The sequence below is a fragment of the Eutrigla gurnardus genome, assembly GCF_963514095.1.
Source record: "Eutrigla gurnardus genome assembly, chromosome: 22".
NCBI classification, from domain to species: domain Eukaryota; kingdom Metazoa; phylum Chordata; class Actinopteri; order Perciformes; family Triglidae; genus Eutrigla; species Eutrigla gurnardus.
This window is the reverse complement of record NC_139933.1, coordinates 9,877,628-9,901,058: the sequence shown is the minus strand read 5'-3', so window position 1 is coordinate 9,901,058 and position 23,431 is coordinate 9,877,628. Positions and strand designations below refer to the sequence as shown.

The window sequence follows — 23,431 nt, the reverse complement described above, 5'->3', positions numbered from 1 at the left end:
CTTACTTTATCGGCAATGATTCGTTGTGGTTTCTTTGTTTCCTTCTTTTGACAAATGGACTTATTGGAAGTCGCTTTGGACAAAAGCGTCTGCTAAATGACCTAAATGTAAATGTAAATGTAATACTATATTTTGGCCACCAAACCCATTGTTATTTATTATTATGTCTGAATAAATGCCCTTCAAATAAAAACCAAAAAGCTTCAATGCTAGGATGAACCTCCCAAGTCAAGCACTTCAGTGTGTATAACACTATGGCCAACTTCACTCTGCTTATGTATACATTGCAAAATGTGCAGAACATGCTTATCTAATCCTACAGTATTGAAATCATGTACATATTTCTGACTATCAAGCACAACTTGACCAGTGCATTTCTAAGACCTCAAGAAAAACACAAAAGAAAAAACACAAATGTATACGTGATTATACGTGTTGATTTAAAGCATGAAGAAATCTGCAAGACTATAGTTATTTTAGTCCTTCCTTCAGCCGGTGCGTCCTCCATCAAACCCTCACGTCTCTCCTGAAGTGCACTCAATCTTTTGGCCCGATGAAAGGAACGAGAGTGTCAGAAAAAGAAAGAAGAGAAAACATCAGAAAGAGCACAAAGTGCCAAACACTAACGGGGAAAGGGAACACGTTAATCACTCACTATTGTTTCGACCCAAAGCAAAGTAAAGCAGAGAGGGAACAAGAGAAAGGAATTCAGATACCCCGTGTGTTCTCCAAATAAGAGGTTTACATGTCCACTGGCAGATGTGTGTTTTAAGACCAATTAAAGTGCAAAGTCAAACAATTCAAACAGCAAATGAAGTTAATGGATATTAAGAAGAGGATGAAAGAGACAACATTGTTTCCTTCAAACATAAAGCACTTGTTCTGGATAAAACTTAACCTCAATCAGAGGCAGTGATCATAGCAGGCGCTGGCTGCACAGAGGGGGAGGAGGGGGGAGCATTCTCCTGTTTTTACCCTCTTTTTTTCTCCAAATTCAACACTGCACTAACTTTTCCACAGATAGAAAGAGTTTTAGTCTCGCCTGAGTGTTTGCCCACATAAGCTCAGTGGGATCACCCTCTCCGTTTGTTCATAGCAACACTGCACCAATGTAAAGTAGGTCCAAACTCTTGGCCAGAGGCCCGTCTGAATTTTAAGTGACCTATTTGCCCACTTGGGTGTCACTGCACATCTCCCTCCTTCTCATCGCACCATCAGTCCTCTAGGACTTGCTTATTTAAGAGGACATACACATATCAAGGGCCTCCTTTCACTGAGGCCCCGGGACAATATTTCTTATTCCCCATCTGGCAGGACAAACCCGCCCCCTGACACCTCATAGCTCTATATAAGACAGCAAAAGGGCCAGATGATAAGAACTTGGTCTCAAGACAAGCCTGGCAATGCAGTGTAAAGTCCTCGTCTATGTCGTCCTGCTGACTCTCATAAAGCATGGTGAGTATTGCGTCATTAGCTCACAGTTGGCTGACAAAGGCTGCATTGTTGTTTCTTCACCTAGTGACCAGGTGAAATGGGAAATATTGCTGCTGAGCTGTCTCAGATGGACTTAAAGGCTTGTAACGGGTGTTTTTTTTTTAAATAAGTGTGAAAGTGCAGATGTTGGGCATATTCAGACCTGTCAGTGTCTACATGTCCTATTTTTTTATTTTGTGTTTATACCTGCTAAACTTTACAGTGTTTTTAGGACCAGTACAAGTATCAGAGCTTTATGTATCCAGGGTTATGGATTTGGGCAACATGACAATACATCAAGAAATGGGACTCCTTAATGCTAATATTGGATATATAGGATATTGGTATTAATGTAATGAAGTGCCGTAATTTGTTAGATATTTAATTCGGCCAAATCAGCCAAAGCCGCACATGCAAATCTGGTTATTTTACAAAACGTCACATAAATACTACATTATAATACACTACGCATGATGTTGCAATAAAAAATGTCTGTTGAAGTGCTCCACAGTGTCGAGCCTCAGTAATAATTGCATGCACTGAAACATAACCAAAACTAAGACAGTATTTAGAAGTAATCAGTGTCACTCTTTAAATATAAGATGACACATTTGTCTGTATACCTTACCTGTACATCATGTGTCTATGTTATAATTACTATGGTTACAAGCAGTTACAAGTACATTATAATTATAACAAATTGAAACATTTGAACTAAAGTGCTTTGATTTGACAATAAATGTTGCTTGGATGGTTGATAAGTGCGATGTTTGCTGTTAAAGGGTTTAGTATTTGGACTTTTGTAGACAAAAATAAACACTAAAGTAGAACAATTAGTCACGTCTTTTTTTAAATGTTTTATTCTCATACCATTCTTTCCTATCAACCCTCTGTGATCGACACATCTATCACACTTAAGAGGTGCAGCATAAACACTCAACACTAAAGAAAGCTTTCCTTTGCTTCACTCTATACCTACAACCCTCAAGTATTTATTGTACTAGTTACTAATTAAGCTGATTGGGTGGCCAGACCAGACTCAAAGGCTTTATATTTACACTGATTCAAGGAGGTATAATGGGTTTACTGATTTACGGTTAGGGATGAAAAGAAAGAATGCGAGGCGGAAAATTTCATCAAACTCAAACCTTTGACACAATATTCCTTATCACTCAGCATTCAGGTGTTTGTGTTAGAAGACAAACAGGATAAGTTGACCGCTCTTTGCTTTGGATGTGACATTCATTTGTTGTTGAAGTTGTTGTTGTTCCTGTAAGTTCTAATTGCAGCTATTAAAAGCGCAGCATTTAAAAATCAGTCTGGCTTAAAAGGAGCATTGGTACTCTTGTTTATCTGTTTAACAAAGTGTAACAAGCAAAATCAGAGAAGTGTCATAAATTAAGATAACTGACTCGGCACTGTTAGTCATACAGCTGTTCTGTTTAAGTTGGCTAACAATGACAGCAGCTCACCCAGTGAGACAGGGGAAGCCTTTAATTTAACTGAAGAAGGTTGGTTTATGGATTACATTTTTCATTTGTAAGAGGATACTGAAGAATGAAATAGCTTTACAATATAAGCTATCGACTAGCGTTACATGTTAGCTTGACTCGGGTTATAAAACGTCTGAAGAAACTGAAAATGCAGTTGAAGATGAGGCTCAAATAAAACATTAAATGCATGCAAATATCCCATGTGTTGCAGTAAGGAGCATCATTGAGCGCTGTTCAGCAAAGGCTCTTTATTCCCCTCCCTCTAACCTGAACTCTCTTGTTCTGCTTACAGTGTCTTTAAGTGAAATCCAGGCCAGCCCAAATACAAATGCAACCCTCCCCTGCAATGTGACGTTCCCGCTTTCTGCCAAGTTGGACAAAATAAACAAGTCTCTCATTGACGTCAGCTGGATAAGCAACAGCTCTACCATCGCCTCATTCAGAGAAGCAGCGACACAAATAAAGGAAGGCTTCAGTTGGGAGACCAGTGATTTCATAAATGGGGACTTTTCACTGACCATCCTCAGAGCCGGTCTCGACCTGCAGGGGGTGTACGAATGCAGCGTCAGCTACAACTCCACAATGCTGCACTCCAGCAACGTTACATTTAGTATCCTGGGTATGTCTTTATCTAGTTATTGACAGTTGAGTTGTACATTTAAGTGCACATTTGAACACGAAAGCAAAGGTACAAAGCTCAACTTTTTTTATCCTTTCTTTCCCCCCGCAATTTCTTCTATGTCTCCTCTTCTAGCTTCCCCCACTCTGTCAGTCCCACAGCAGTGGGTGGTGTTAGAAACAGATAGCCAGCTTAAATGCCATGCAGATGGTTTCTACCCTCCTCCTGTCTCTTTCTCCTGGACCAGAGATGGCCAAGTGATCCAACCTCCCTACCACGTTGAAGGGGAGCAGACACCAGATGGGTACTACATGGCTGTGAGTAACCTGACCTTCTTCCCTTCCCTCGGCGACCAGAACGTGACCTTCGGTTGCAAAGTGTCACACAAAGGAAGCAATCGAGAGCTGGATTTCAAGCTCAATATCACATGTGAGTCACGCAAAGACACCATGTAATTAATGCGATGATTCATCACATTTTATTTCCAGTAGAACTTGAATAGCTACTTCGGTCAAACTATACAAACTGTGGGAACAAATGTACTGATCTTTTAAATCTGCCTGGTGAAGACAAAATATTTTGATGCTATTTTCGTTGTTGCTCCTCAGACCTCCCTTTTGTCAGACTGTCTGCCCTGCCCTCAAACCCCAAGAACATTCCTCTCACTCTCTTCTGTGACGTGGAGCGTTTCTACCCAGAGGAAATATCTGTATCCTGGTTTCAAAACAGCTCAGTCCTCCCCAAGCCCCCCACCACTGAGCAGAACCCCGATGGGACCTACAGAACCAGACACTACTATACCTTGAGCCCTGAGCAGAGGGAGCAAGGTGGAGAGGTGGAGTGTGCAATAAACCAACCTGGGGTAGTGCATCCGGTCACTGGCTCAGCGTACCTAGACCAACTGGACCCCCAAGGTAAACATTTCACAAGACCAGATTATCTGAGAGCTGACACAACCATTTGAGACCGATCAATTCTGTTTTTCACTATTATTTTTAAGACTTTGAATGTTGGTTTGATGGGCTGCATGATGGTGTAGTGATTAGCACAGTTGCCTCAAAGCAAGAGGGGGGTCCTGGGTCCAGGTGGACTTCTGTGACACCTTCTGTGGAGACATGTTCTAACCATATTAGCAAAAGCATTCCAAGTCATGAAATAACTTGCTCCAGGTTAGGTTCATTTATGACTCTTAATTTGCCTATAGGTGTGAATGTGGGTGTTTCCTTCTCTATGTGTCAGCTCTGTGATACACTGTGTATCAGTACAGGGTGTATCCATGTCAACTTGGATCAGTTCCGGCCCCCAAACTGTTGCGTAACTGTTTGTGGCTTGTATGTCCTGTTCTCGATGCTTGTATTCATAGTTATCATTTTTGGCTGCACTATCACTCCCTGCAGTGTTCGTAATGTTGAAATGCAAAGCTGGAGAAGTCAACACGTCTCTAACACTCAGAATACGGTGGATCTACAAGCTTAAGAGTTGTATCAGCGATTCTGGGCCGAAACATAAATGATCACATTCATCTGTTTTTACCTCACGATCCGCTAGCTGCCCGCCCCATAAGCAGGCCGTCAAAAAAACGCGTCTCTCTAGGCAGCCTAGGCTCCGAGATCGCACACAAAAACAAATGGTACTACCAACACCTCAAAAGCAAAATAAACAGTGTTCCAACCAATCACGTTCATGAAAATGCGCGTCCATGATCAAAACACGGGAGGGAGGGGCTAGCTGGCTCTGTTTGTTTTGGATCTCGCAACGGAAGTGAGGGCAACCAGAATCGCTGATACAACCTTTAAGAGTTCACCGTTACAGCAGCTGTAGCTACCTTTAGCACAGCAGCGCTAACGTTAGCACGCCTGCAGCCAGCATCCAAACAATCTGACTTCCCCCCTAATAGACAGCAAAACTCTTCATGAACTTAAATAATTGGCTCGTTGGATGCGTTTTTGTTGGAGATAACTGGGAGTTTACTGTGATAACAGCAGGATGAAAAAAACGGACTCAGTTTGCCAAGGCCTTTAAAGTCATCTCATCATTTGATTTTCAGTATGCACACAAACACACACACACACACACACACACACATTCTCCTACTAGGGAGGGCAGATAAGCACCCTTGCACTAAGAAATGTTGAATTCAATAGTTTTATTCGTACAAATGTATGTCTATTATCGGATTCACAAGTTTTTATCCGCTTTACCCGTCCCCCACCCCATCTGATTGGTTTGAGTCCAGAGAGAGAGAGATTTAATTTCTTTCTTTTTTTCTTTTTTTTACAAAAGAAACATTTTTAATAAATAAATGAATAAACAGGAAATGCTTTCAAATTTGTACGACTAAAATACTGACTAATGAATGAACTACCATATTATGAGTGTCATGTGATTAATAATAAGATCTTTCAAAACCAACAAGATATGAGTAGTACGACGTTTCCTTCCTGTAACATTTAACTAAATGCACCTTACCGGTAACCATGTCATGTGACCTACAATCAAGCACTTTGATCATACACGGTCAAGCCACATAATAGGTTTGACCTAGTTCTCACTCTGTTTCCTCTTAGATGAATCTCCGGTGTTGACCAAATCAGCCAAAGCATCTGTGGCTATGATGTGTATTTCTATCGTGCTGGTCTTCCTGCTCTGCTTCGGCTTTTCTTGGAGGAGAAGGGATGGTGAGTTAGATGGCAGAAGTACACACCACTGTCACCCCTTAAAGGAAGCATAGTCAATTTGTGACCCTCATCACAAATTATAGAGACTTTCAGTTTCTCATAAAACAAAGTAAACTGTTGCAGTTTGTTGCAGTTGTTGTGCAAAATATACAGAATTTGGGGTAATCATTTTATGACGAAAACTTATTTTATCTCCCTATGGGGTCTTGACCCCAATATGCCAGGAAATGCACACATATTAAAACATGCAAGTAAAGGTACTACAAAAAGGAGGCATTGTCTTAACAAAGAAAAACACGAAACCGCAATGCCTCTCTCCTTTCTGTAGCGTCAAATTTCCCCAATGCTCAGATGTAAACACACAGACACAATGGGTTTCAGGAGAACTTAATCCAGCAGTTTGTAAGGAATGCATTCTTTGAAATTAAACCACACAGTGTTTCAAGTAAACTCTGTAATAATTGCACAATAGCTGCCCCACCCCGGCCTTTTTTCCCCCCCACTGAATCCTCTATCTTTCTTCCCTCACTCAGAGAAACAGAAGTCTCTAAATGTGTCAGGGATTATCCTGCCTCCACGCGTGATTGCAGGTCAAAAGGGCAGGGTGACAGTGAGCATTGAGGGCAGGAGGGTGGACCGAGTCCAAACTGCATGGTTCCTCAATGACACCCCTATCTTTGACACTTCACTCACAGGTATGAGAACGTATACAAATCATCAGCGGTTACTGGTAAATATGTCTTGGACCCTTCAAAGGGTAGCGCAGCATGCATTTGTGATTATTGTATTGTAAATTGCGTTGCTTAATCTTTTATTCTATATATTTTGTCCTTGTGTTTTCTGTTTGTAACTGTGTGCTGTAACTCTGCTGCTACCTGTCTTGGCCAGGTTCTAAATAAAGGTTATAATAATAATAATAATAATAATAATAATAATAATAATAATAATAATAATAATAATAATAATAATAATAATAATAATAATAATATTAAAATAATAATAATAATAATAATAATAATAATAAAATAATAATAATAATAATAATTTTTGATTAGTGATTACTGGTCATTACTGGCTGCAGGCCAACTGTTCCTTTAAAGCTTGTTTATTGTTATGTTAATTGGTTAATAAATAGACCAAACAGAAAATAAAATGCATTTGGATTATGTCAATAACACAATGAAATGAATGATGCATGAAATATATTTTATTTGTATTAAACATGCAATGTTTTCTCTTTTACACGTAATTTTACTAACAATTCACAATTTGACACACATAGGAACCTCCAAAGCTAACTTTAACTGCCTCTATAACCCCCTAACCATCATCCATCTGCCCTACGGTCTAACTCTCACCTCCCCAGCTCCGGAGAAAGGCCCTCTGCTGCCCTCCAGAGGCGAGGCGGCTTACTACAAGCTGCACACTCAGGGCCCGCTGCACTCATCCGGAAGTGGCATTCAACAGCTGATCTCCTCACTCACGTTCATCCCCCAGATTTCAATCCACAAGGGGGCGGTGTTTAAGTGTCAGGTGTCCTACATGGGCAAAGATAAGATCGTGGTGGAGAGGGTGTCAGAGAAGTTCACAATCCTGTGTAAGAAAAGATTTTTACTTTCCACTTCTGCTTTTCTATGATTTCTACAATTTCTGGAATGGACTTTTTTTTTATTTCATCTTTTAGCTGCTCCAGAAGTATCAGAAATCCAGCTGGCAGAGACGCCAAGTAACCCTGGTAAGGCAAACAGTTTATCCGTTTGCTTTATTTCAATACACGATGTAAGGCATTGGTTGTGAGAGGACACATTCTTTGCCATTTCTGTCCTCCAGATGTCATCAGCATGACTCTCCGGGCAACACATTTCCATCCAGACGTCATTACCTTCCGCTGGTTCTGCCAGGGGAGTGAGCTGAGCCCTGTGGCCTCCCAGGCCTCGTCCTCCCCTCGGCCCAATTCTGAAGGCTTCTTTTCAGCCTTCAGTCAGTGCAAACTGCCCCGGAGTGAACTGGAACAGGGAGGCACTAAAGTGTGGGTCAGTGTCCACCACATCGCCCTGAAGCAGCCGGTCACCCGCGAGACCAGAGGTAAGAAAGACAGGAAGAAAGGGCATGCAAATTAATGATGAAAAAACATAAATTTAACTTAAATCTCCACTTAATCCCAAATAGGATTCATCAGCAGGCCGTGTGTGTCCGAAATCGTTGGCTCCACTTCTTCCCCGGAGCAGACTTTGACCCTTGGATGCGAAATCACAGATTTCTACCCTCCGAACGTGTCGGTCACCTGGCTGAAGCTCAGAGAGGGAGAGCAAGATGACAGAGAGGAGGAGGTGATAGAGGGAGGAGAGATGTGGGGCCCCGTAGAGACTAATCCCAGACTCTACAGGGCCACAGCCACTCTGAAGAGAACGCATCAGGAGAAAAAGGAGCGAGGAGCGGGGATTATTTGCAGAGTACAGCACTGTTCTCTACAAGAGCCTATTGAGAAACGCTGGAGAAATGTTGACATTGGTATGAATCATTAGAAGCACTTTGACGGATAACAACTGTTGGGTGTTGTCCTTATAAAATGGTGGATATTCGTTCAATATCTTATAGAAAAACACCCACTTTTATTTTCACTCACTTACATTTTCTGTTTGTATTCCTTTAGCTCCGTCCATTCCTCCGTTGATCTCGGTCTGTTGGAGCAGTGAGGGGGTTGGCGTGTTCTCTCTGCTGTTTAAGGGAGGTCACCCTAAGGTCAAATTGCTCTGGGCAGCAGGAGGAGCCACTCTTTCACCATTGGTGTCCAACGAGACGGAGGAGATAGGAGATGACGGACAGAGGGAGCTGAAAAGTGTGTGTGCCCTGGAGAAGTCCACATGCCTGCCGACTCAGACACACAAACAGCTGGAGAGACGGAAGAATGGACAAGCAATAAGTACTCATCATCACTGTATACTCCTACACATAGTGTTAAAGAATGGCATTTCAGAGGACCTTTTCTTAGGTGCCCTCTGTGCCGTTAGTCTAAAGCTGATGATATATTTTCCCAAAGTTTGTAATACAACAATCTTGCACAAAAGAATGAGCTCATTCTCCATGAGGATTACTAATTAGCCTGTGGAAACAGTCATGTGATGTCTTCTGTGGCTCTAGAAGAGCTATTTATTTAAGTGTTGGTAATTACAGTAACCTTTGTGATGTCATCAGGCTTGAAGTCTACAAGTTTTAATAGGAAACCTGTTTTACAAAGTGGGGCATTGGGTTTAAAAGACATGGGAACTTACTAGGTAGGAGGTGTCTAATGAAACATGCTGTTCCTGTTGCATTATGGGAAGTGTAGGAGCCAATATGTATATATTTGAGCTTGAGCCATAATATTGAGAATATTCTGCTGTATTGATTTTTACCATTCTTTTGTTGATCGAGCATCGGTACATGTCCTCATGTTTCGCTGCCGTTGCTTTGCAGAAACAAAAGCTGCCGTCACAGACCCGGACGCCGAAGGAATCGAATACATCGATGAACAAGTGGACGGAGAGAACAACAACGTAGACAAGGACGAGGAAACCAAGTCAGAAGTGGATGAGGACAGTGACAGAGAAAGAGAGGAAGACCCCGGAGCGCTGCACATCAACAGAGTCAGCTTGACGAAGGGGACCAGAGAACATGAGAGAACTCATTTTAGAGTCTGCGTGGAGATCACACACCCTGCACTCAAGCATCCCGTGTATCGAACCTGGACAGGTAAGACAACAAGCGTCCATGCACACATCACAGTGTTGACATGAAAAAACCCCTCACCAAAACCAGGAAATCTCACTGGTTGAGTTGGCAACTGTCATTTGGTTATAAAAAATGTGTCTCTCAACAGGAAGTTTGGTCAGATATATTTTTTTCAACTTGGTCTTGTGTCTTCTTTCAGAGCCAAATGAGGAAAGTTCATCTTCCGCATGAAAGACCCGATGCGTGCAAGAGTGCCTTTCCTATGCCATATATATCTAATGTATATCTCTATAGCACATATCGTGTAGTGGTCAAGTTTTTAGGATATACAATTGTATTTGATGATGTGGTTTTGCTGCCAACATTTTTGTTCTTTATTTATTACCTTATATTCTTAATCTGTCATCCATTACTTTGTTCCTACTTCCTGATTTTTACAAATGTTCATATTTTTGTACAAAGTGATAATAATAATAATAATAATCCTTTCTAAATCTGCTTTGGAAAATAAAATCAAAATCATTTTTTAGAGAGACGTGTCCTGATTGATTGATTTGTGAAAATGCGTCAACAGGTGAAGCTGCTGTAGTTCTCTTCTTTTCAGTGTTCTGAGATGTGTTGTTGTTCAACCACTGAAGTTCTCATTTCAAAATACACTTCTGTTTTATTTTCTGCCGTTGCACTCCGACCACAAGAATGTCACTTCACTTTGCTGAGCAGAGGAAGTGATGCTAGTTGATCTCATTTAGTGTAGATGGCTTTCGATACTAGTATAATACAGCTGGATATGAAATGAGCTTTTTGTGTATTTTCTGTTCTCCAGCCCATTTACTTCAGTACAGACATGTTGCATACATTATACTTTTCACCACAGTGCTGTGTTTTTAATTTCATATAATAGGTCACATGATCAAAAGAAAACAGCTACTCAATAACCAAAACAAACATGTATGTAGTATTGTGATAAGAGACAACAAATAGGCCCAACTAGAACTACAGCCCTGCGGTTTGATGCTTCAGCCAACCAGGCGTGTTGCAGTCTACGTCCATGTTATCACTTCACCATTTTATTATTTATTTTATTATCAAGCTGTTAGACTTGTGTGAATTTGTCTGTATTGTTTGTTTATTTATTTTTTTATTTATTTGTTTATTTAAAAGGGACAATGCACATCAATTGACATTTTCAGTTTACACTCAAAATGTAAATATGCCAGAGTTAGCAAAAAAGCTAATTTCCGTCTGTAGTCCCTTGGCAGGTCAACACATCATCACATTACATTAGTGAGAAAAAAATAAAAAAATGCAAGAAGGATAGAAAGCAAAAGAGAAAGAAGAGAGAGAGAGAGAGAGAGAGAGAGAGAGAGAGAGAGAGAGAGAGAGAGAGAGAGAGAGAGAGAGAGAGAGAAAGTTGTGAGGTCGACCTTGACATTTTGCAAAATTGCTCAGGGCATTCCTGAAATATGTTCACGAGAATTCAACATTGTGACCTTGACCTTTGTTTTGGGGGGGATAAAAACATAAGAAACATATCTAAATATTTACTAAGACAGTATCTCTTACTTGTAGACTTTAAAGCGAGTCTTTTGACAAATGTACTTATTTTAAGTGGCTTTGGACAAAAGCGTCTGCTAAATGCCTTAAATGTAAATGTATAACAATGGCATGGTAAACGATTTCTATCTGCTCCCTTGTCATGCTTATATCAGACGTCACACAGCTCAGCCACAAAAGGCTGTAGCTTTTTCCACACAGCAGCAGACTGTGGACAGATGTACACAATTAGTGACGTTATTATTGTGACGTGTATCAGCACAAGTCACAAAGGCAACAAACTGACTCATCAATGTGGAGATACAAATAAAAAACTCGGTGTACTGATGTGTTTATTCAACTCTTAATTTCTTAAAGAATCTTTTACTTTGAAAAATACATGGATTTACAGTCATGTTCTCAGGAGCTGTTCTTTCAGCAGGATTGTTACTAACGTGAGTAGAACAATATTTAAAAACAAAAATAACAATTACTTCATAGTAACCCAGAGACCATCACGCACGTTTGTGGCTTGAAGCCCTGCGCACATCCGCAAACTGGTCTGCAACACGCACGTACTGGTGCACGGGAGGGAGTCAGCTGTGCTAATCAGCCTCTTCCTCATACTGACGCACCGGACACGTCCGTATGAGGAACTAGCGTGGCTGTCCGCAGCCGAGCCGTTCAACCCGCGGTGCCGTTTGGATGGAGCTCTCTCGTTCACACTCGTCGGGGATTTAAACGGATGACGATGGACCCCGACGGACCCCCCTCCAGGGTGGAGAGGACTTTCTGGGCAGTTTGGGTGAGCAATCGTGCAGCTTTAAAAGTTAGACGCAGTGAAATGTGGATGGGAGGTTCCCCCCCCCCCTCCCCGTTGTCTCTGTTTGTGTACCTTACTATGATGTTAAAGGTTGAGTAGATGATTCTATTCACAAACACTTTCTGTTATATATTTTGAAATCCTCACAACATACCCAATGAATAAATTAAATGCTCTGACAAAAAAAAAATTAAATGTCGTCTGTGACCTGGCAGGACAGTAAAAACCAGTAAAAACCCTGTCCAATCAAAAAAGTCGGGCCAGAGAAAATAACAGGACAGCCTTCCTGTATGTCAACACTTACTTCCTGAGTTTAGACGGGACTTTTTCAGTTTGGCAATGCATTGTTTTTTTCCAAATGACCTACTCTTTCATGTTAAAATCTGCTTCACTGGGAAGACTTGCTAACTTTTCTCCTTCTTTCTCTCCATCGTGTTCCCAGTATTATATAACAGGAGCTGTGAACAGATTGCTCCGGCCAGAGATCACTAATGACGACACAAGCTCCACCCAGGAATCTGCGGCTGTCAGCGAGCCCGCTGACTGTGGTCCCGCAGAGGGCGATGCTAGCGGGAGGTTGGTCGCTGAGGACCAGACTCCAGCAGCAGACTCTCTGCTAAGCCCGTCTCGGCCACTTGTTGCCTGGGAGATTTGCACCGCGGACATCCACTTGGATCCTGATGAAGAAAGCGTGCGGTACGAAACCCAGCCGAGGAGAGGCGGCGAGAGCAAAGCGTCTGAGGGAGGCGAAGGCGTGAGAGAGGAACGGTTCGTCCAAGCTGGACATGATGATGAAAGGCCGCCAGTCGCAAAAGAAGACGGAGATCAGAAATTGACCGCCGGCGGACAGGAGGAGACGTCGGAGGATGGCGTGTATGAGGAACATGCGAACGCCATGTCGATAAGACTTACAGGTGATGAAGGAGACGTGGAGAAGAGTGGAAGAAAAGCTGGTGCGCAAGAGGAGACTGAGAGGGCAATGACACCGGAGGATCCTGGAAAAATTAGAAATACCCAAGTAAAGGAAGAAGACGACAAAGAGGATGAGGATGAAAACGGTTTACAGGCGACAGTTTTGAGTCCAGAAGAAGAAGACATGGAAGAGGTAAATGTGCAAATGTACGAGGCAGCGGTGAGGCATGAGGAAGTGGAAAACAGTGACGGTGTGCCACAACTGGCCTCTGAGAAGTGTGATGGGGGAGAACAGCAAGAAGAAACTCAGCCGTCAGCCTGTGAAGATTTCAAAGGAGACCCAAACGTTACTTCCTGGCATAATGAGTCTCAAATGGCCGCAGACAAAAGTGGCACTGTGTCTGAAGATGAGCCAATTGTCATGGACCAAGAACATGTGATGGTTCATAGAAGTCAGAGTGATAATGTTGAGGAGGAAGAGGAGGGTGAGAGCACATTGGATGAAGACGCTGTCATTAGGGAAGAAAATATGAACGAGGCCGCAAACAACCAGACAACAAGTGAAGAGCCGGAGCAGCGAGGCGACACCGAGCCGGTTACAGAAGACGATGTGGCCGAGGACACGGAGGTGCAAACCAAAACAAGAGAGGCAGACGACGAAGAGACGGAGAGCACGGTGATCGATGAGAAATCTGATGTGACGACGACGCACCGTTCAGTAGATGGGAGAATTGATGATGAGGATCGGGTAGGAGAGGAGACGCTCTCCTGGGAAGCAGGCGACCATGAAAACACAGCGGCCTCGGTTACAGTAAAACCTGAAGGCCAGACTGGACAGGAAATGAGCGGAGAGTTTAAAAATATTGCAGCCTTGCCGGAGCTCAGCTTTCCAACGTGTGAGGAAACACAAGAGGGAGTTCCTGAATACAACAATGAGCCTGGGCCAGATGAAAATACAACACAAAGGTTCCTGGAAGGAGGAGATGGCAAGGAAATCCAGGGCAGCCAATTACAAGAAGAGGTGGAGAGCGAAGAGGCGGAGAGTCTTAAAAGCAGTGGCGGTAGCACCGGAGCTGACTATTCACTGGAGCATGAAGAGAAGCAAGAAGGCACACAATATATTAAGAGCAGCTTTGATGCAGTAACAGACAGTCAAGAATCAGGATATCTGTTCGAGGAAGGAGAATTAGTGGTTGAGTCGATGAAGACTGGGATCGACGTCAGCTTAACAGAGGAGAGCGATGAGGCGGCAAAAGAGCTGCATGATGGGAATGAAGAGCTTTTGGTTGAATGTGAAGTAGGTGAAGGGTTGTGTTATTCCAGAGCTGATGGAGATGGCAGAGAGACGCCGGACGCTGCAACAGCAGAGGAAGCGCTCGGATCGACTGAAGGGCAGAAGACGACGGAGACAAGCTTTTTTCAGGAATCCGTTGATGCCATGAGCTCGGACCAAAGCGGCGACGTGAATCCTAATTTGCTAGAAGACATTACTGAATTTGGATTCCTGAAACATTACGATGAGACTGAACCTAAGTCACACGATGACGTGGGGATAGTTATGGAGGAGACGGGTTTTGGAGTTGAGGAGGCGGCAGAAGATGAAATGCCGAACAAAAGCGAGACGGAGAAAGCCGAATCGGAATCGTCTCGACAAGTTGATCAACCGTCACACGAAGCGCTTGAGACGAGCCACGAGGAGACGTTAAGAGACACCGAAGCAGCCGATGAATGGAAGTCCAAACCAGAAGTATTGACTTTGATATCAGTGGACAAAGTGTCCGAATCCGAGGGGAGTTGTCGCAGTGTGATCGAGGAAGAAATCCTCAACTTGATGGCTCTGTCGCAGGACGCCGATGCCATAAAACAACAAGAAGGGCCAGAGCCTGGACTGCAAATGGAGTCATCGAATGAGGAGCGAGAAGAAATATCATCCATCCAAACGGAGAAGGACGAAGAGCAGCTTGTGGTCTCTGAATTAGTGAGCGACACAGATGTGTCTTCGTCAACGGTAGAGTCTGGGTTTTTGGATCAGTCTCTCGGTGAACCACAGCTGCCGAGATCAACCAGCACAGGGTCCCTTCACGGCATATGTGACATGTTGGCTAGTGTGTCCGACCCTGCAGACGTCTCTGAACTGTCTACACAACAGCTCGACTCCCAATCTCAGGATACGGTGATGGAGGAGACGGATGAGGCTGAGAAAGAGGAGGAATCGATCACAGAGAGAGATTCAGGAGTCACGTCACCAGAGGCTCCACATCTGAATCAGGAATCGGATAAATCCCCAGAAGACACAGAGGAAGAAAGAGTTGAATCAACGGAAACCGGATCACATAACGAGTTTGAGGGAACCGACTGGAAAGACACCGAAGAAGGAGATGCGGAGTCAGAGGCGGAAATGAGCGCTCTCTTCGAAGTGGAGAAAGCAACAGCTGAAGCTGATCTTCTTGAGATAACTGCGTCTGACTCTCCAAGTGAAATCGAACGTAGTGAATCAGGACAATCAGACACTGCGTTAGAGGATGAGATGGTGTGGACCGATTCTGGTTCCCAAGGCGACGCCCACACTGAATCTGAGCAGAAATTACCCTCAGTGGAGGAACCACAGCCCGGATGGTCCGACGACGTTGCTGAATCATCACCTGGGCTGAACGGGGCTGATGTGGCAGAGCAGCCGACGACGACGACTGAAGATTGGATGCAGGTTATTAAAAACATGTCATCAAATCATGAATAAAATCAGGCAGAATTCATAACCTGCAGAGATGTTGTGAATGAGTTGTTTTTGTTGTGGCAGGTGGACACTTCTGTGCTTGACTTTACTGTGCAGAGGTCAAGAATTTCTGTTAAAAACCCTCGTGTGAAGCCACCCAAAGATGCCCGATCCCTTCTACATCTGCCCTCACTGGATCCCACACCCTCAGTGGATCCCACGCCTACACGTGTCCCTGCTGGTGTGCCTTTGGGAGGCATGGGCATTGGAATAAAACTGCCTGGTAAGCTAATTATGTAAATGGAAAGCCACGACTTACTGTCTTTCATGTCCAGTTATTTTCATAATTTTGTTTGTTTGTTTGTTTTTTGTTTTGTTTTTGTTTTGTAGGACTTGGTGGAGGTTTTCCTGTTTTAAAAAAGACACAACGGACGGTGAGAGAAGAAGTTAGTCCAGACACCTTCTCACAGGTACTATGAATAATCCTTGAATACCCCTTTTCTCTTATGTTGAGGTGTGTGTACATTATTTAAATGCACATACGCCGTACTGTAATCTTCCACTTGTAATGTAATCAAATCGTTTAATCCACAGACTAGAGATGTTATGAATGAGTTGTTTTTGTTGTGGCAGGTGGACACCTCTGTGCTTGACTTTACTGCACAAAAGTCACGAATTTCTGTTAAAAACCCTCGTGTGAAGCCACCCAAAGATCCCCGATCCCTTCTACATCTGCCCTCAGTGGATCCCACACCCTCAGAGGATGCCACACCCTCTCCACATCCGTCTGCCAGAGTCCCTGCTGGTTTGCCTTTGGGAGGCTTGGGCATTGGAATAAAACTGCCTGGTAAGTTACTTCTGTCTTTCATGTCCAGTTATTTTTCAGAAGTTGCAAATAATGTCACACATTTCTTTGTTTTTTAGGGCTTGGTGCAGGTTTTCCGGTTTTAAAAAAGACACAACGGACGGTGAGAGAAGAAAATAGTTCAGACACCTTCTCACAGGTATTATGAATAATCTTTGAATACCCCCTTTCTCTTATGTTGAGGTTTATGTACATTATTAAAAGGTTGCAATATCAACAGGATGCAAAACAAGAAGTGAAGAGTGACACGCCCAAACAAGATGAGGCACAACACACACCTAAATGGATTTCACCAAGACATCCAGGGTAAAAAAAAAAAGTCTCAGAATATTGGCATTATTATATTCAAGACAGAAGAAGCATTTTATGCTCTGATATTCGTTGATTCTTGTTTTGTTTTTTTCCCCAGAGTTGGAAATCCACTTATGTCCGAGCTGATGACCAAACTGAAGAAAACCACAAAAGAATGAGGAAGATCCATTGTATGAATGCTTTGTATGAATTTAAATATAATATACAAATGGCTTTATTTTTGTGTATTTATGAAACCGAATACAATGATAAAATGTCCATCGTGTCAATTATTTGCTCTATATTTTGTAATAAAGCTTACATAGAGCTTAAATACACAGCACAAGAAGTAGCAGCGGAAACAATAATCTCACATCTCTCAGGGGGGGAAAGGAAGGTAATTAACCATATGAGTCAACAGTGTAGACCACAAACCACCTCATTTGTCTCGTACACAAAGCCTCCTGGACTTGTCTTTCTTTTCTATACACCACAGCAGAATTCTGCGATAACAGGTAACCAAAATGAGGCTGAAGTTTCAAAAATGAATTGAGGAATTTTTGTCATTTAAACACTATTTCAAACTAAAAGGAAAATACATTTAAAGTGGAGTTTTATCGAGACCGTAGACGGCAGTATTGCCCCATCGCACGGACATGACTCACTCTTACCAGTCGTGAAGAAGAAACCCTCGTCTGTGATTGGTTGGAAATATCCAATGAGCGCGAGGGACGCTGCTGACGTTGTTTGAACCAGAGCGGGGCTCCGCACTGTGAAGTTATTTTCTCCGTGTTATTTTTAACATTCCGTTGCTGTCAGTCGTTAAATCGATACGTGTTTCATTCAACACGTTTGTATCTCAAAGATACGTTCACTTAAAGTCCTTTCACGGACATAAAGCTCCCGCGAGAAGTGCCCGTTGAGATGGGTAAGTCAAAGTTGTTACCGTTCTTCATACTAACGTTACCAAGCTAATATTAGCTTAGCATCGTTCTGGAACTGTCTGACGCCTCGAGCACAGCGCCACTACTGCAACCTCCGACGATAAAACTTAACGTTACATTAAACTGGTTTTAAAATGCTGTTACCACTAGTATCATTCACTAACAGTAGTGAGGCCATTTTGACCCCAGAGCTGGCAATAATTGTGACATAGTCATGTTAAAATGCTCTGTTAATCACATCGTTTAATCCACAGACTGCAGGCAGGCAGGGTCTGAAAGGACACCTGAAAAAATGACTTCTGGGCAATCAGCAGGTGGCTTGGACACTCCCGTGTCCTGGCTGAAGGATGAATTATTGCCAGAAACCACCCTCCTTGATGATACATGTGATTCACCTTTCCCCGGCAGCATGCCCGCTACACCTGCAACAGCTTGGTCTGTGAACCATAGGTTTACATCTCTCCAGCTCTCCCGGCTGAGTTCCTCTTCCACCAATCTAAACATCACTGCTGAAATACCCCGGCCTCAGAAAAACACCCTGGATCTTCTCAAATCTAACGTGAGTGGTCTGAAAGCGGAGAGTGAGACTTCCGACGCTCGACCTTCTAAACAGAACGACACGAACACTTTGTCAGAAACCAGCTCAAGAGACGGCACAGAAAACACTTTTGAAGTCCACTCTCTTGAACACAATGGCACAGCGAGTACAGACACTAACGATAAGATGGCTGATCCCCCTGAGAGTGTGTATGCTCCGGTGCGCTGGTTGGATGTGCGATACTTCCCAGAAATCACTCTCCTTGAGGTGACGCGTGAATCGGAGCTATCGCATGACGGAGAATCATCCTCCACGGAGGACGCACAGGGGAGTGTTTTGGAAACCAGTACGCCGTCATCGGAGCCCAGTGGACCAAACGTGGTGAAGACTCAAACATCAGCTGAGGACACGTTTACTACCCATCCTGCTAATGTTACCAACGACCTAAGCTGCTCAAGTGACGCGTCTGTTAAGTGTGCTGCATCACAATTCTCTACCCCTGACAAGCAGTCCGATTCAAAGAATGTCACCTCTGAGCTTCACGGGGAACCTGTGGTAACCTGTAATACCGAGGACACTAACGATGAAGAGATGCCTGTCAGCCACGACGCTGAGTTGACCAGCAAGGAGCCACAATCAAGCCCAACGACATCTGGGTCTGTGAACAGCATGTTGACCTCTCTCCAGCAGTCTCAGTTGAGCTCCTCCACTGATTTAAACACCACTGCTCAAACCCCCTGCCCTCGGAATCAGACACTGGATCTTCCCCTATCTGATGAGGCTACCGATCAGGCTACTCCGGTCTCCAAGATCACCATGGAAACTTCCTCCGTCATGAATCCAAATTGCTCGGCTTCAAAGGGAAGTGATCCAAGTGAAATGCAGAACGGGACTTTCGATAGACATTCTCTTCACAAACTCAGTGCCAATCCTATTTTAGGGGACGGCGGTGCTGCGACCTTTTGCCTCCAAAACAACACTTTCGATGCTAAACCTCCCAAGCAGAATGGCACAATAACTTTATCAGAAACGAGCTCAACTGACACTAGTCGCCAGAACACTTTTGACAAGCCCTCTCCTCTTAAGGACTGTAATGCAACAAGTACCCCGAAAGAAGAAGTCCAGCCTCCTGAACTGTTAAACGGTAATGGGTCAACAGAGCGTACAGACCCGAATGTCAAGATGGCTGACACCTCTGAGAGCATAATTAATCCAGCTGTTGAGGTGGCTTCTGGAGTCGGCCTAGGTGAGACTAAGGATTGTTCACAAGCGGGTCCGGTTTTGACCGACGGTATTTCTGTCTCTTTGGGTGATCAAAACGTGGATATGGAGATGGAGGACAACAAAGCAAGCAATGCGTTCAATTTGGATGATACCCTAGATTTAAGGGCGGACTCTTTGATCACCTCAACACCAATGACTAACTGCAAAATGTTTACCTTTAATAGTCAACAAGAGGAGCGCAAAACCCAAGTGGCACAGAAAAGGCTGTATGGGGATGTTCCCAGTAAGCCAGATGCTCAGGCGTCATCAGACGTTCCATCAAACATCGCTTGTGACCGGAAAACGTTCTTCACGCATCCGGCTGCAAAATCTCTCTTGCCTGCTTCAAGAGCTGCATCCCAGTTGTTGAGACCCAAGCCGGCCTCCAGACTTCCAGGAAAGTTTGAGGCGTGGACGTCGGGCCTGCCCATGACGAGACAAAGAACCCAAGCCGAAGCCTTAAGAAATGCCGCTGCTCTTGAGGAACACCAGGTAGTCGAATCTTTGTAATCCACTAAGTGAACGAAACGTTGACAGTACATTGTGTTTCATGCAACAGACAACTGCACACAAGCATTGACTGCAGTCTTTTGATGATGTCCTCTGTTCTTGTGTATTTAAGACCACCGGAATATCGAGCTCTTACAAGTTGCGCGCTACAACAAGAGGTAGGAAGTGTGTATTCTATTTTTTGGTAGATGTATCCTTCATATATGTTGAGGATTAATCATTATTTATTAAGCATGGGTTGAGAATTGTAAGAATCTGTTTAAAAATCATGAACAAATTGTAACATCAGTTCATAAAGTGCACAAAGATTTAGTTTTCTTTATTTTGCAGATATTCCTATTCCTAACTTAAGTCATGCTTTTGGCTGCATACAGTACAATGCCCTCCGAATAGCAGACGATGTGTGTGCGTAGTATTTACTAGTATCCACACCATCTTCCCTCTGTAGCAGGATCCAAACAACCCAATTCAAGCTTGCAGAAACCACAGTTGAGTGGCATCCCGTCAGGCATCCAGAGAACCGCTAAAGGCCTCAGGCCACCGTTGGCGAGAGGCAGCCCACCAGCTTCCTCAAATACCAACAGACTCCGTGGACCTACAGGTATTCTTGCAGTGGTCCTACAAATATGAAAAATGTATGTACAGAAATTGGACAGTGCTGTTTGAATTAGGCCTTGCTGTACAAAACACAACAAACGAAATGAACAGTTAGCAAGACACGCCACAATGAGAGTACTGACTGTCTTGTGCTTGGTCATTAATTCGCATTTCATTATTTTTTTGTTTTTTTCCCCCTCTTCATACAAGCGGTTTCTAACCCCGCGACGAAGACTTCCCAAGCAAAGAAGCAACCGTTAAATAGAGGTGAAGCATTACCAATACCAAAGAGGATGAAAATGGGTAAAAACACATTCAATCATTTCATTTTAGCATTTTAAAGACATGCATGGTTAGTATTTGCACAGTACCTTACTGTCAACACCTATAAGTAAAACTGTGCAACACTTTTTTCAACTTGCTAAAAACATCCTCACACCTTTTCTCATCCTTTCAGATACTCCATCACCAACTGGTAGAACTGATGTCGTAATGTCTTCCTGTGATGCTGCAAACGGAGCCAAAAACCTGAAACAACCCACAACCAGTAAGAGGGTTCTGCCAACTAAAACCCAAAGAGATGGTAGGTGGTGGTACTGTTTTCCATGTAGAACGGTTAAGCCAGATTGTGATGTAATTTATGTTGCTGGAGAGTTTTATGGTGCAGGGCCAGAAAGATTTTCAGTTAAGGAGACACGTAACCGTGGTAACGCACTCCCTCCTGCACACATGTGGAGACGCTGTCTAGTCCTGCTGCCAGAAGAGACGCTGACTGAGATGACTCTGATCAGCATGCATGGGAATGAATTTTATTATGATAGACTTGAGTATATTTCTCACCCTCATGATCTAAATAACTTGCTGCTGCTCCACCAACGTTTTCACTTATGAATTTGTGTTACAAAATGTAGGAGTTGTAGCAAGATATACAGGATTATTTTTCTTCGCTTTTTAAATGTTATTTGGAAACGGAACTGATTGGCGGGCCGGAGTTGAATAGGCCCGGTAGTGTTCGGTAATTCAAACTTTATTACTCATTGTGACTTACCTCTTCTTTATCATACGCTTTCAGATGCTACAGTGCCAGCCAGTACTTCTGCTGAAATCTCCACATCTTGTGATGCTGTTGGCAGAGCCAGAGCCCTGAAACAGCCTGCGACCAGTCATAGAAGTCTGCAATCTAAAGCCAAAGGTCAGGGTAAGCTGACAGATGAAAATAACCAAAGTAGATTAACATGGAAAAAAATGATTAAATCTAAAGTATTTTAACTTTATTTAAAGCAACCAATGAATACTCGAGTGAAGAAACATTATGCCAAAGACCTTGTCCTGAGTAATGTAATGATTAAAATGTTATTGCAGGCTGTGCCAACTGCATCCTGCTTGAACATCAACTCAAAATGCATTTAGAAGAAATAAGGAGACTGAGAGAAGGTATGACTCTTTACCGTGATTTTATTTGAATAAGGTTTAATGCAAATTACTTAGAAAACAACATGCTGCAATGTTCTGGAAGTAAACAAATATCACTGCTTTTTACATCCCTCTGGTGACTTTTTCCCTTACCGATAATAGTCGCCCAAGTCATGACATGACTTCCAACATATTGGAATTGTTGGACTCTCACCGTGGTTGGTTTAGCAGGAATTGTATTTGGTGGCATCAGCTCTGTACCAGATCATGTTGTGGCATCGTTATGTATTGTTCTCATTGCCAAACTTTTTATTTATTTTTTTTTACTTTTTGGCAAGTTAAGTGTTAAACTTATCAGCTGGGGTGCAACAGTTTGGCTATTAAAGAGCTGTCATAGCTGTAAAACGTCTATGATGCAGTGATCAAATCGAACTTCCTTTAGGATTCCAAAACAATCCACCTTCTCATCTTTGTTACATTTATTTTCCCCCATGTTTAAAATTACTAATGCAATCATCCTTTTTTCCCACAGCTGCCGGAGAAAAGTAAACGGGAGAAAGAATGCTATTTTAATTTCAATAAAATTTTACTTTTTAAATGTATATTAATTGGAATCGTAAAAGATTTTTCACATACAAGGAATTTCTGTGCACAATATTTACAAAGAATGTATGTATGTAAGAATGAATGTACTAGTAATGCTTGTATATAAATGGATAATGCCGAAATTAAGACTTACTGTGTGTATGTTGTTGCACTTTAAATGTTCATATTGTCTAATGTGTTTGACATCGTGAAAATAATCCGAGATGTTTGTGACACAATAAACTTCTTACTCTGCTTGGTGTTGTCTTAAGAGTACCTAAGTATAATCTGTGATATTTTAAATAAATATTGAGTGAATTATCCTAAGATGTAATTGTGCTTTGTATTTTATTATTCTTTATCTTCTGTGGCCCCCCTCAAATGAATGGTTCCACATCTGGTGAACTTACTTTTTTCAGCCGCTGGGTGGCGACATAACCCGCGGACTGTCGGCATTGTAGCTCTGCTAT

The 23,431-nt window shown here is 42.8% G+C and overlaps 3 protein-coding genes across 7 annotated transcripts; all 3 read left to right on the top strand.

Moving 5' to 3' along the window:
- The first annotated feature begins 1,265 nt into the window (after window positions 1-1,265).
- On the top strand, window positions 1,266-10,403 carry LOC311032665 (uncharacterized protein). Of its 2 annotated transcripts, none has more exons than XM_084039600.1 (13): window positions 1,266-1,455; window positions 3,259-3,585; window positions 3,721-4,014; window positions 4,194-4,499; window positions 6,153-6,263; window positions 6,797-6,958; window positions 7,546-7,860; window positions 7,948-7,998; window positions 8,094-8,348; window positions 8,433-8,774; window positions 8,917-9,186; window positions 9,720-9,995; window positions 10,174-10,403. In XM_084039600.1, exons 1-13 carry the CDS (start codon window positions 1,404-1,406, stop codon window positions 10,203-10,205), a joined length of 2,793 nt encoding a protein of 930 aa, XP_083895726.1. In that variant the 5' UTR covers window positions 1,266-1,403; the 3' UTR covers window positions 10,206-10,403. The 2 variants fall into 2 exon arrangements, with proteins under 2 accessions (XP_083895726.1, XP_083895727.1); XM_084039601.1 differs by having other exon boundaries at window positions 1,267-1,455; window positions 7,630-7,860.
- A 1,748-nt stretch (window positions 10,404-12,151) lies between these two features.
- LOC311033302 (uncharacterized protein) lies at window positions 12,152-17,390 on the top strand. Of its 2 annotated transcripts, XM_084040610.1 has the most exons (8): window positions 12,154-12,312; window positions 12,773-15,946; window positions 16,040-16,238; window positions 16,346-16,425; window positions 16,589-16,802; window positions 16,880-16,959; window positions 17,041-17,126; window positions 17,230-17,390. In XM_084040610.1, the coding sequence occupies exons 1-8, from the start codon at window positions 12,253-12,255 to the stop codon at window positions 17,288-17,290; spliced, it is 3,954 nt and encodes a 1,317-aa protein (XP_083896736.1). In that variant the 5' UTR covers window positions 12,154-12,252; the 3' UTR covers window positions 17,291-17,390. The 2 variants fall into 2 exon arrangements, with proteins under 2 accessions (XP_083896737.1, XP_083896736.1); XM_084040611.1 differs by lacking the exons at window positions 16,040-16,238; window positions 16,346-16,425 and having other exon boundaries at window positions 12,152-12,312.
- A 483-nt stretch (window positions 17,391-17,873) lies between these two features.
- LOC311032798 (uncharacterized protein) lies at window positions 17,874-23,269 on the top strand. 3 transcript variants are annotated; one of them, XM_084039847.1, is made up of 9 exons: window positions 17,874-18,039; window positions 18,310-20,348; window positions 20,479-20,524; window positions 20,818-20,967; window positions 21,174-21,266; window positions 21,421-21,546; window positions 22,036-22,161; window positions 22,326-22,397; window positions 22,909-23,269. In XM_084039847.1, exons 1-9 carry the CDS (start codon window positions 18,036-18,038, stop codon window positions 22,923-22,925), a joined length of 2,673 nt encoding a protein of 890 aa, XP_083895973.1. In that variant the 5' UTR covers window positions 17,874-18,035; the 3' UTR covers window positions 22,926-23,269. The 3 variants fall into 3 exon arrangements, with proteins under 3 accessions (XP_083895973.1, XP_083895974.1, XP_083895972.1); XM_084039848.1 differs by having other exon boundaries at window positions 20,815-20,967; window positions 22,036-22,155; XM_084039846.1 differs by having other exon boundaries at window positions 20,815-20,967.
- The last annotated feature ends 162 nt before the right edge of the window (window positions 23,270-23,431 follow it).

What these genes read in the sequence shown, in the direction of transcription:
- LOC311032665 (XM_084039600.1), top strand. Translation starts at nt 1,404, where the DNA reads ATGCAGTGTAAAGTCCTCGTCTATGTCGTCCTGCTGACTCTCATAAAG. An exon ending in GCTGACTCTCATAAAGCATG is followed by an intron (nt 1,456 to 3,258) that starts GTGAGTATTGCG and finishes TTCTGCTTACAG; the next exon opens with TGTCTTTAAGTGAAATCCAG. An exon ending in CTGGAGAAATGTTGACATTG is followed by an intron (nt 8,775 to 8,916) that starts GTATGAATCATT and finishes GTATTCCTTTAG; the next exon opens with CTCCGTCCATTCCTCCGTTG.
- LOC311032798 (XM_084039846.1), top strand. An exon ending in ACCAAAGAGGATGAAAATGG is followed by an intron (nt 21,267 to 21,420) that starts GTAAAAACACAT and finishes TCATCCTTTCAG; the next exon opens with ATACTCCATCACCAACTGGT. An exon ending in AACTAAAACCCAAAGAGATG is followed by an intron (nt 21,547 to 22,035) that starts GTAGGTGGTGGT and finishes ATACGCTTTCAG; the next exon opens with ATGCTACAGTGCCAGCCAGT.
- LOC311033302 (XM_084040610.1), top strand. Translation starts at nt 12,253, where the DNA reads ATGACGATGGACCCCGACGGACCCCCCTCCAGGGTGGAGAGGACTTTC. An exon ending in GGACTTTCTGGGCAGTTTGG is followed by an intron (nt 12,313 to 12,772) that starts GTGAGCAATCGT and finishes TCGTGTTCCCAG; the next exon opens with TATTATATAACAGGAGCTGT. An exon ending in GTCCAGACACCTTCTCACAG is followed by an intron (nt 16,426 to 16,588) that starts GTACTATGAATA and finishes TTGTTGTGGCAG; the next exon opens with GTGGACACCTCTGTGCTTGA.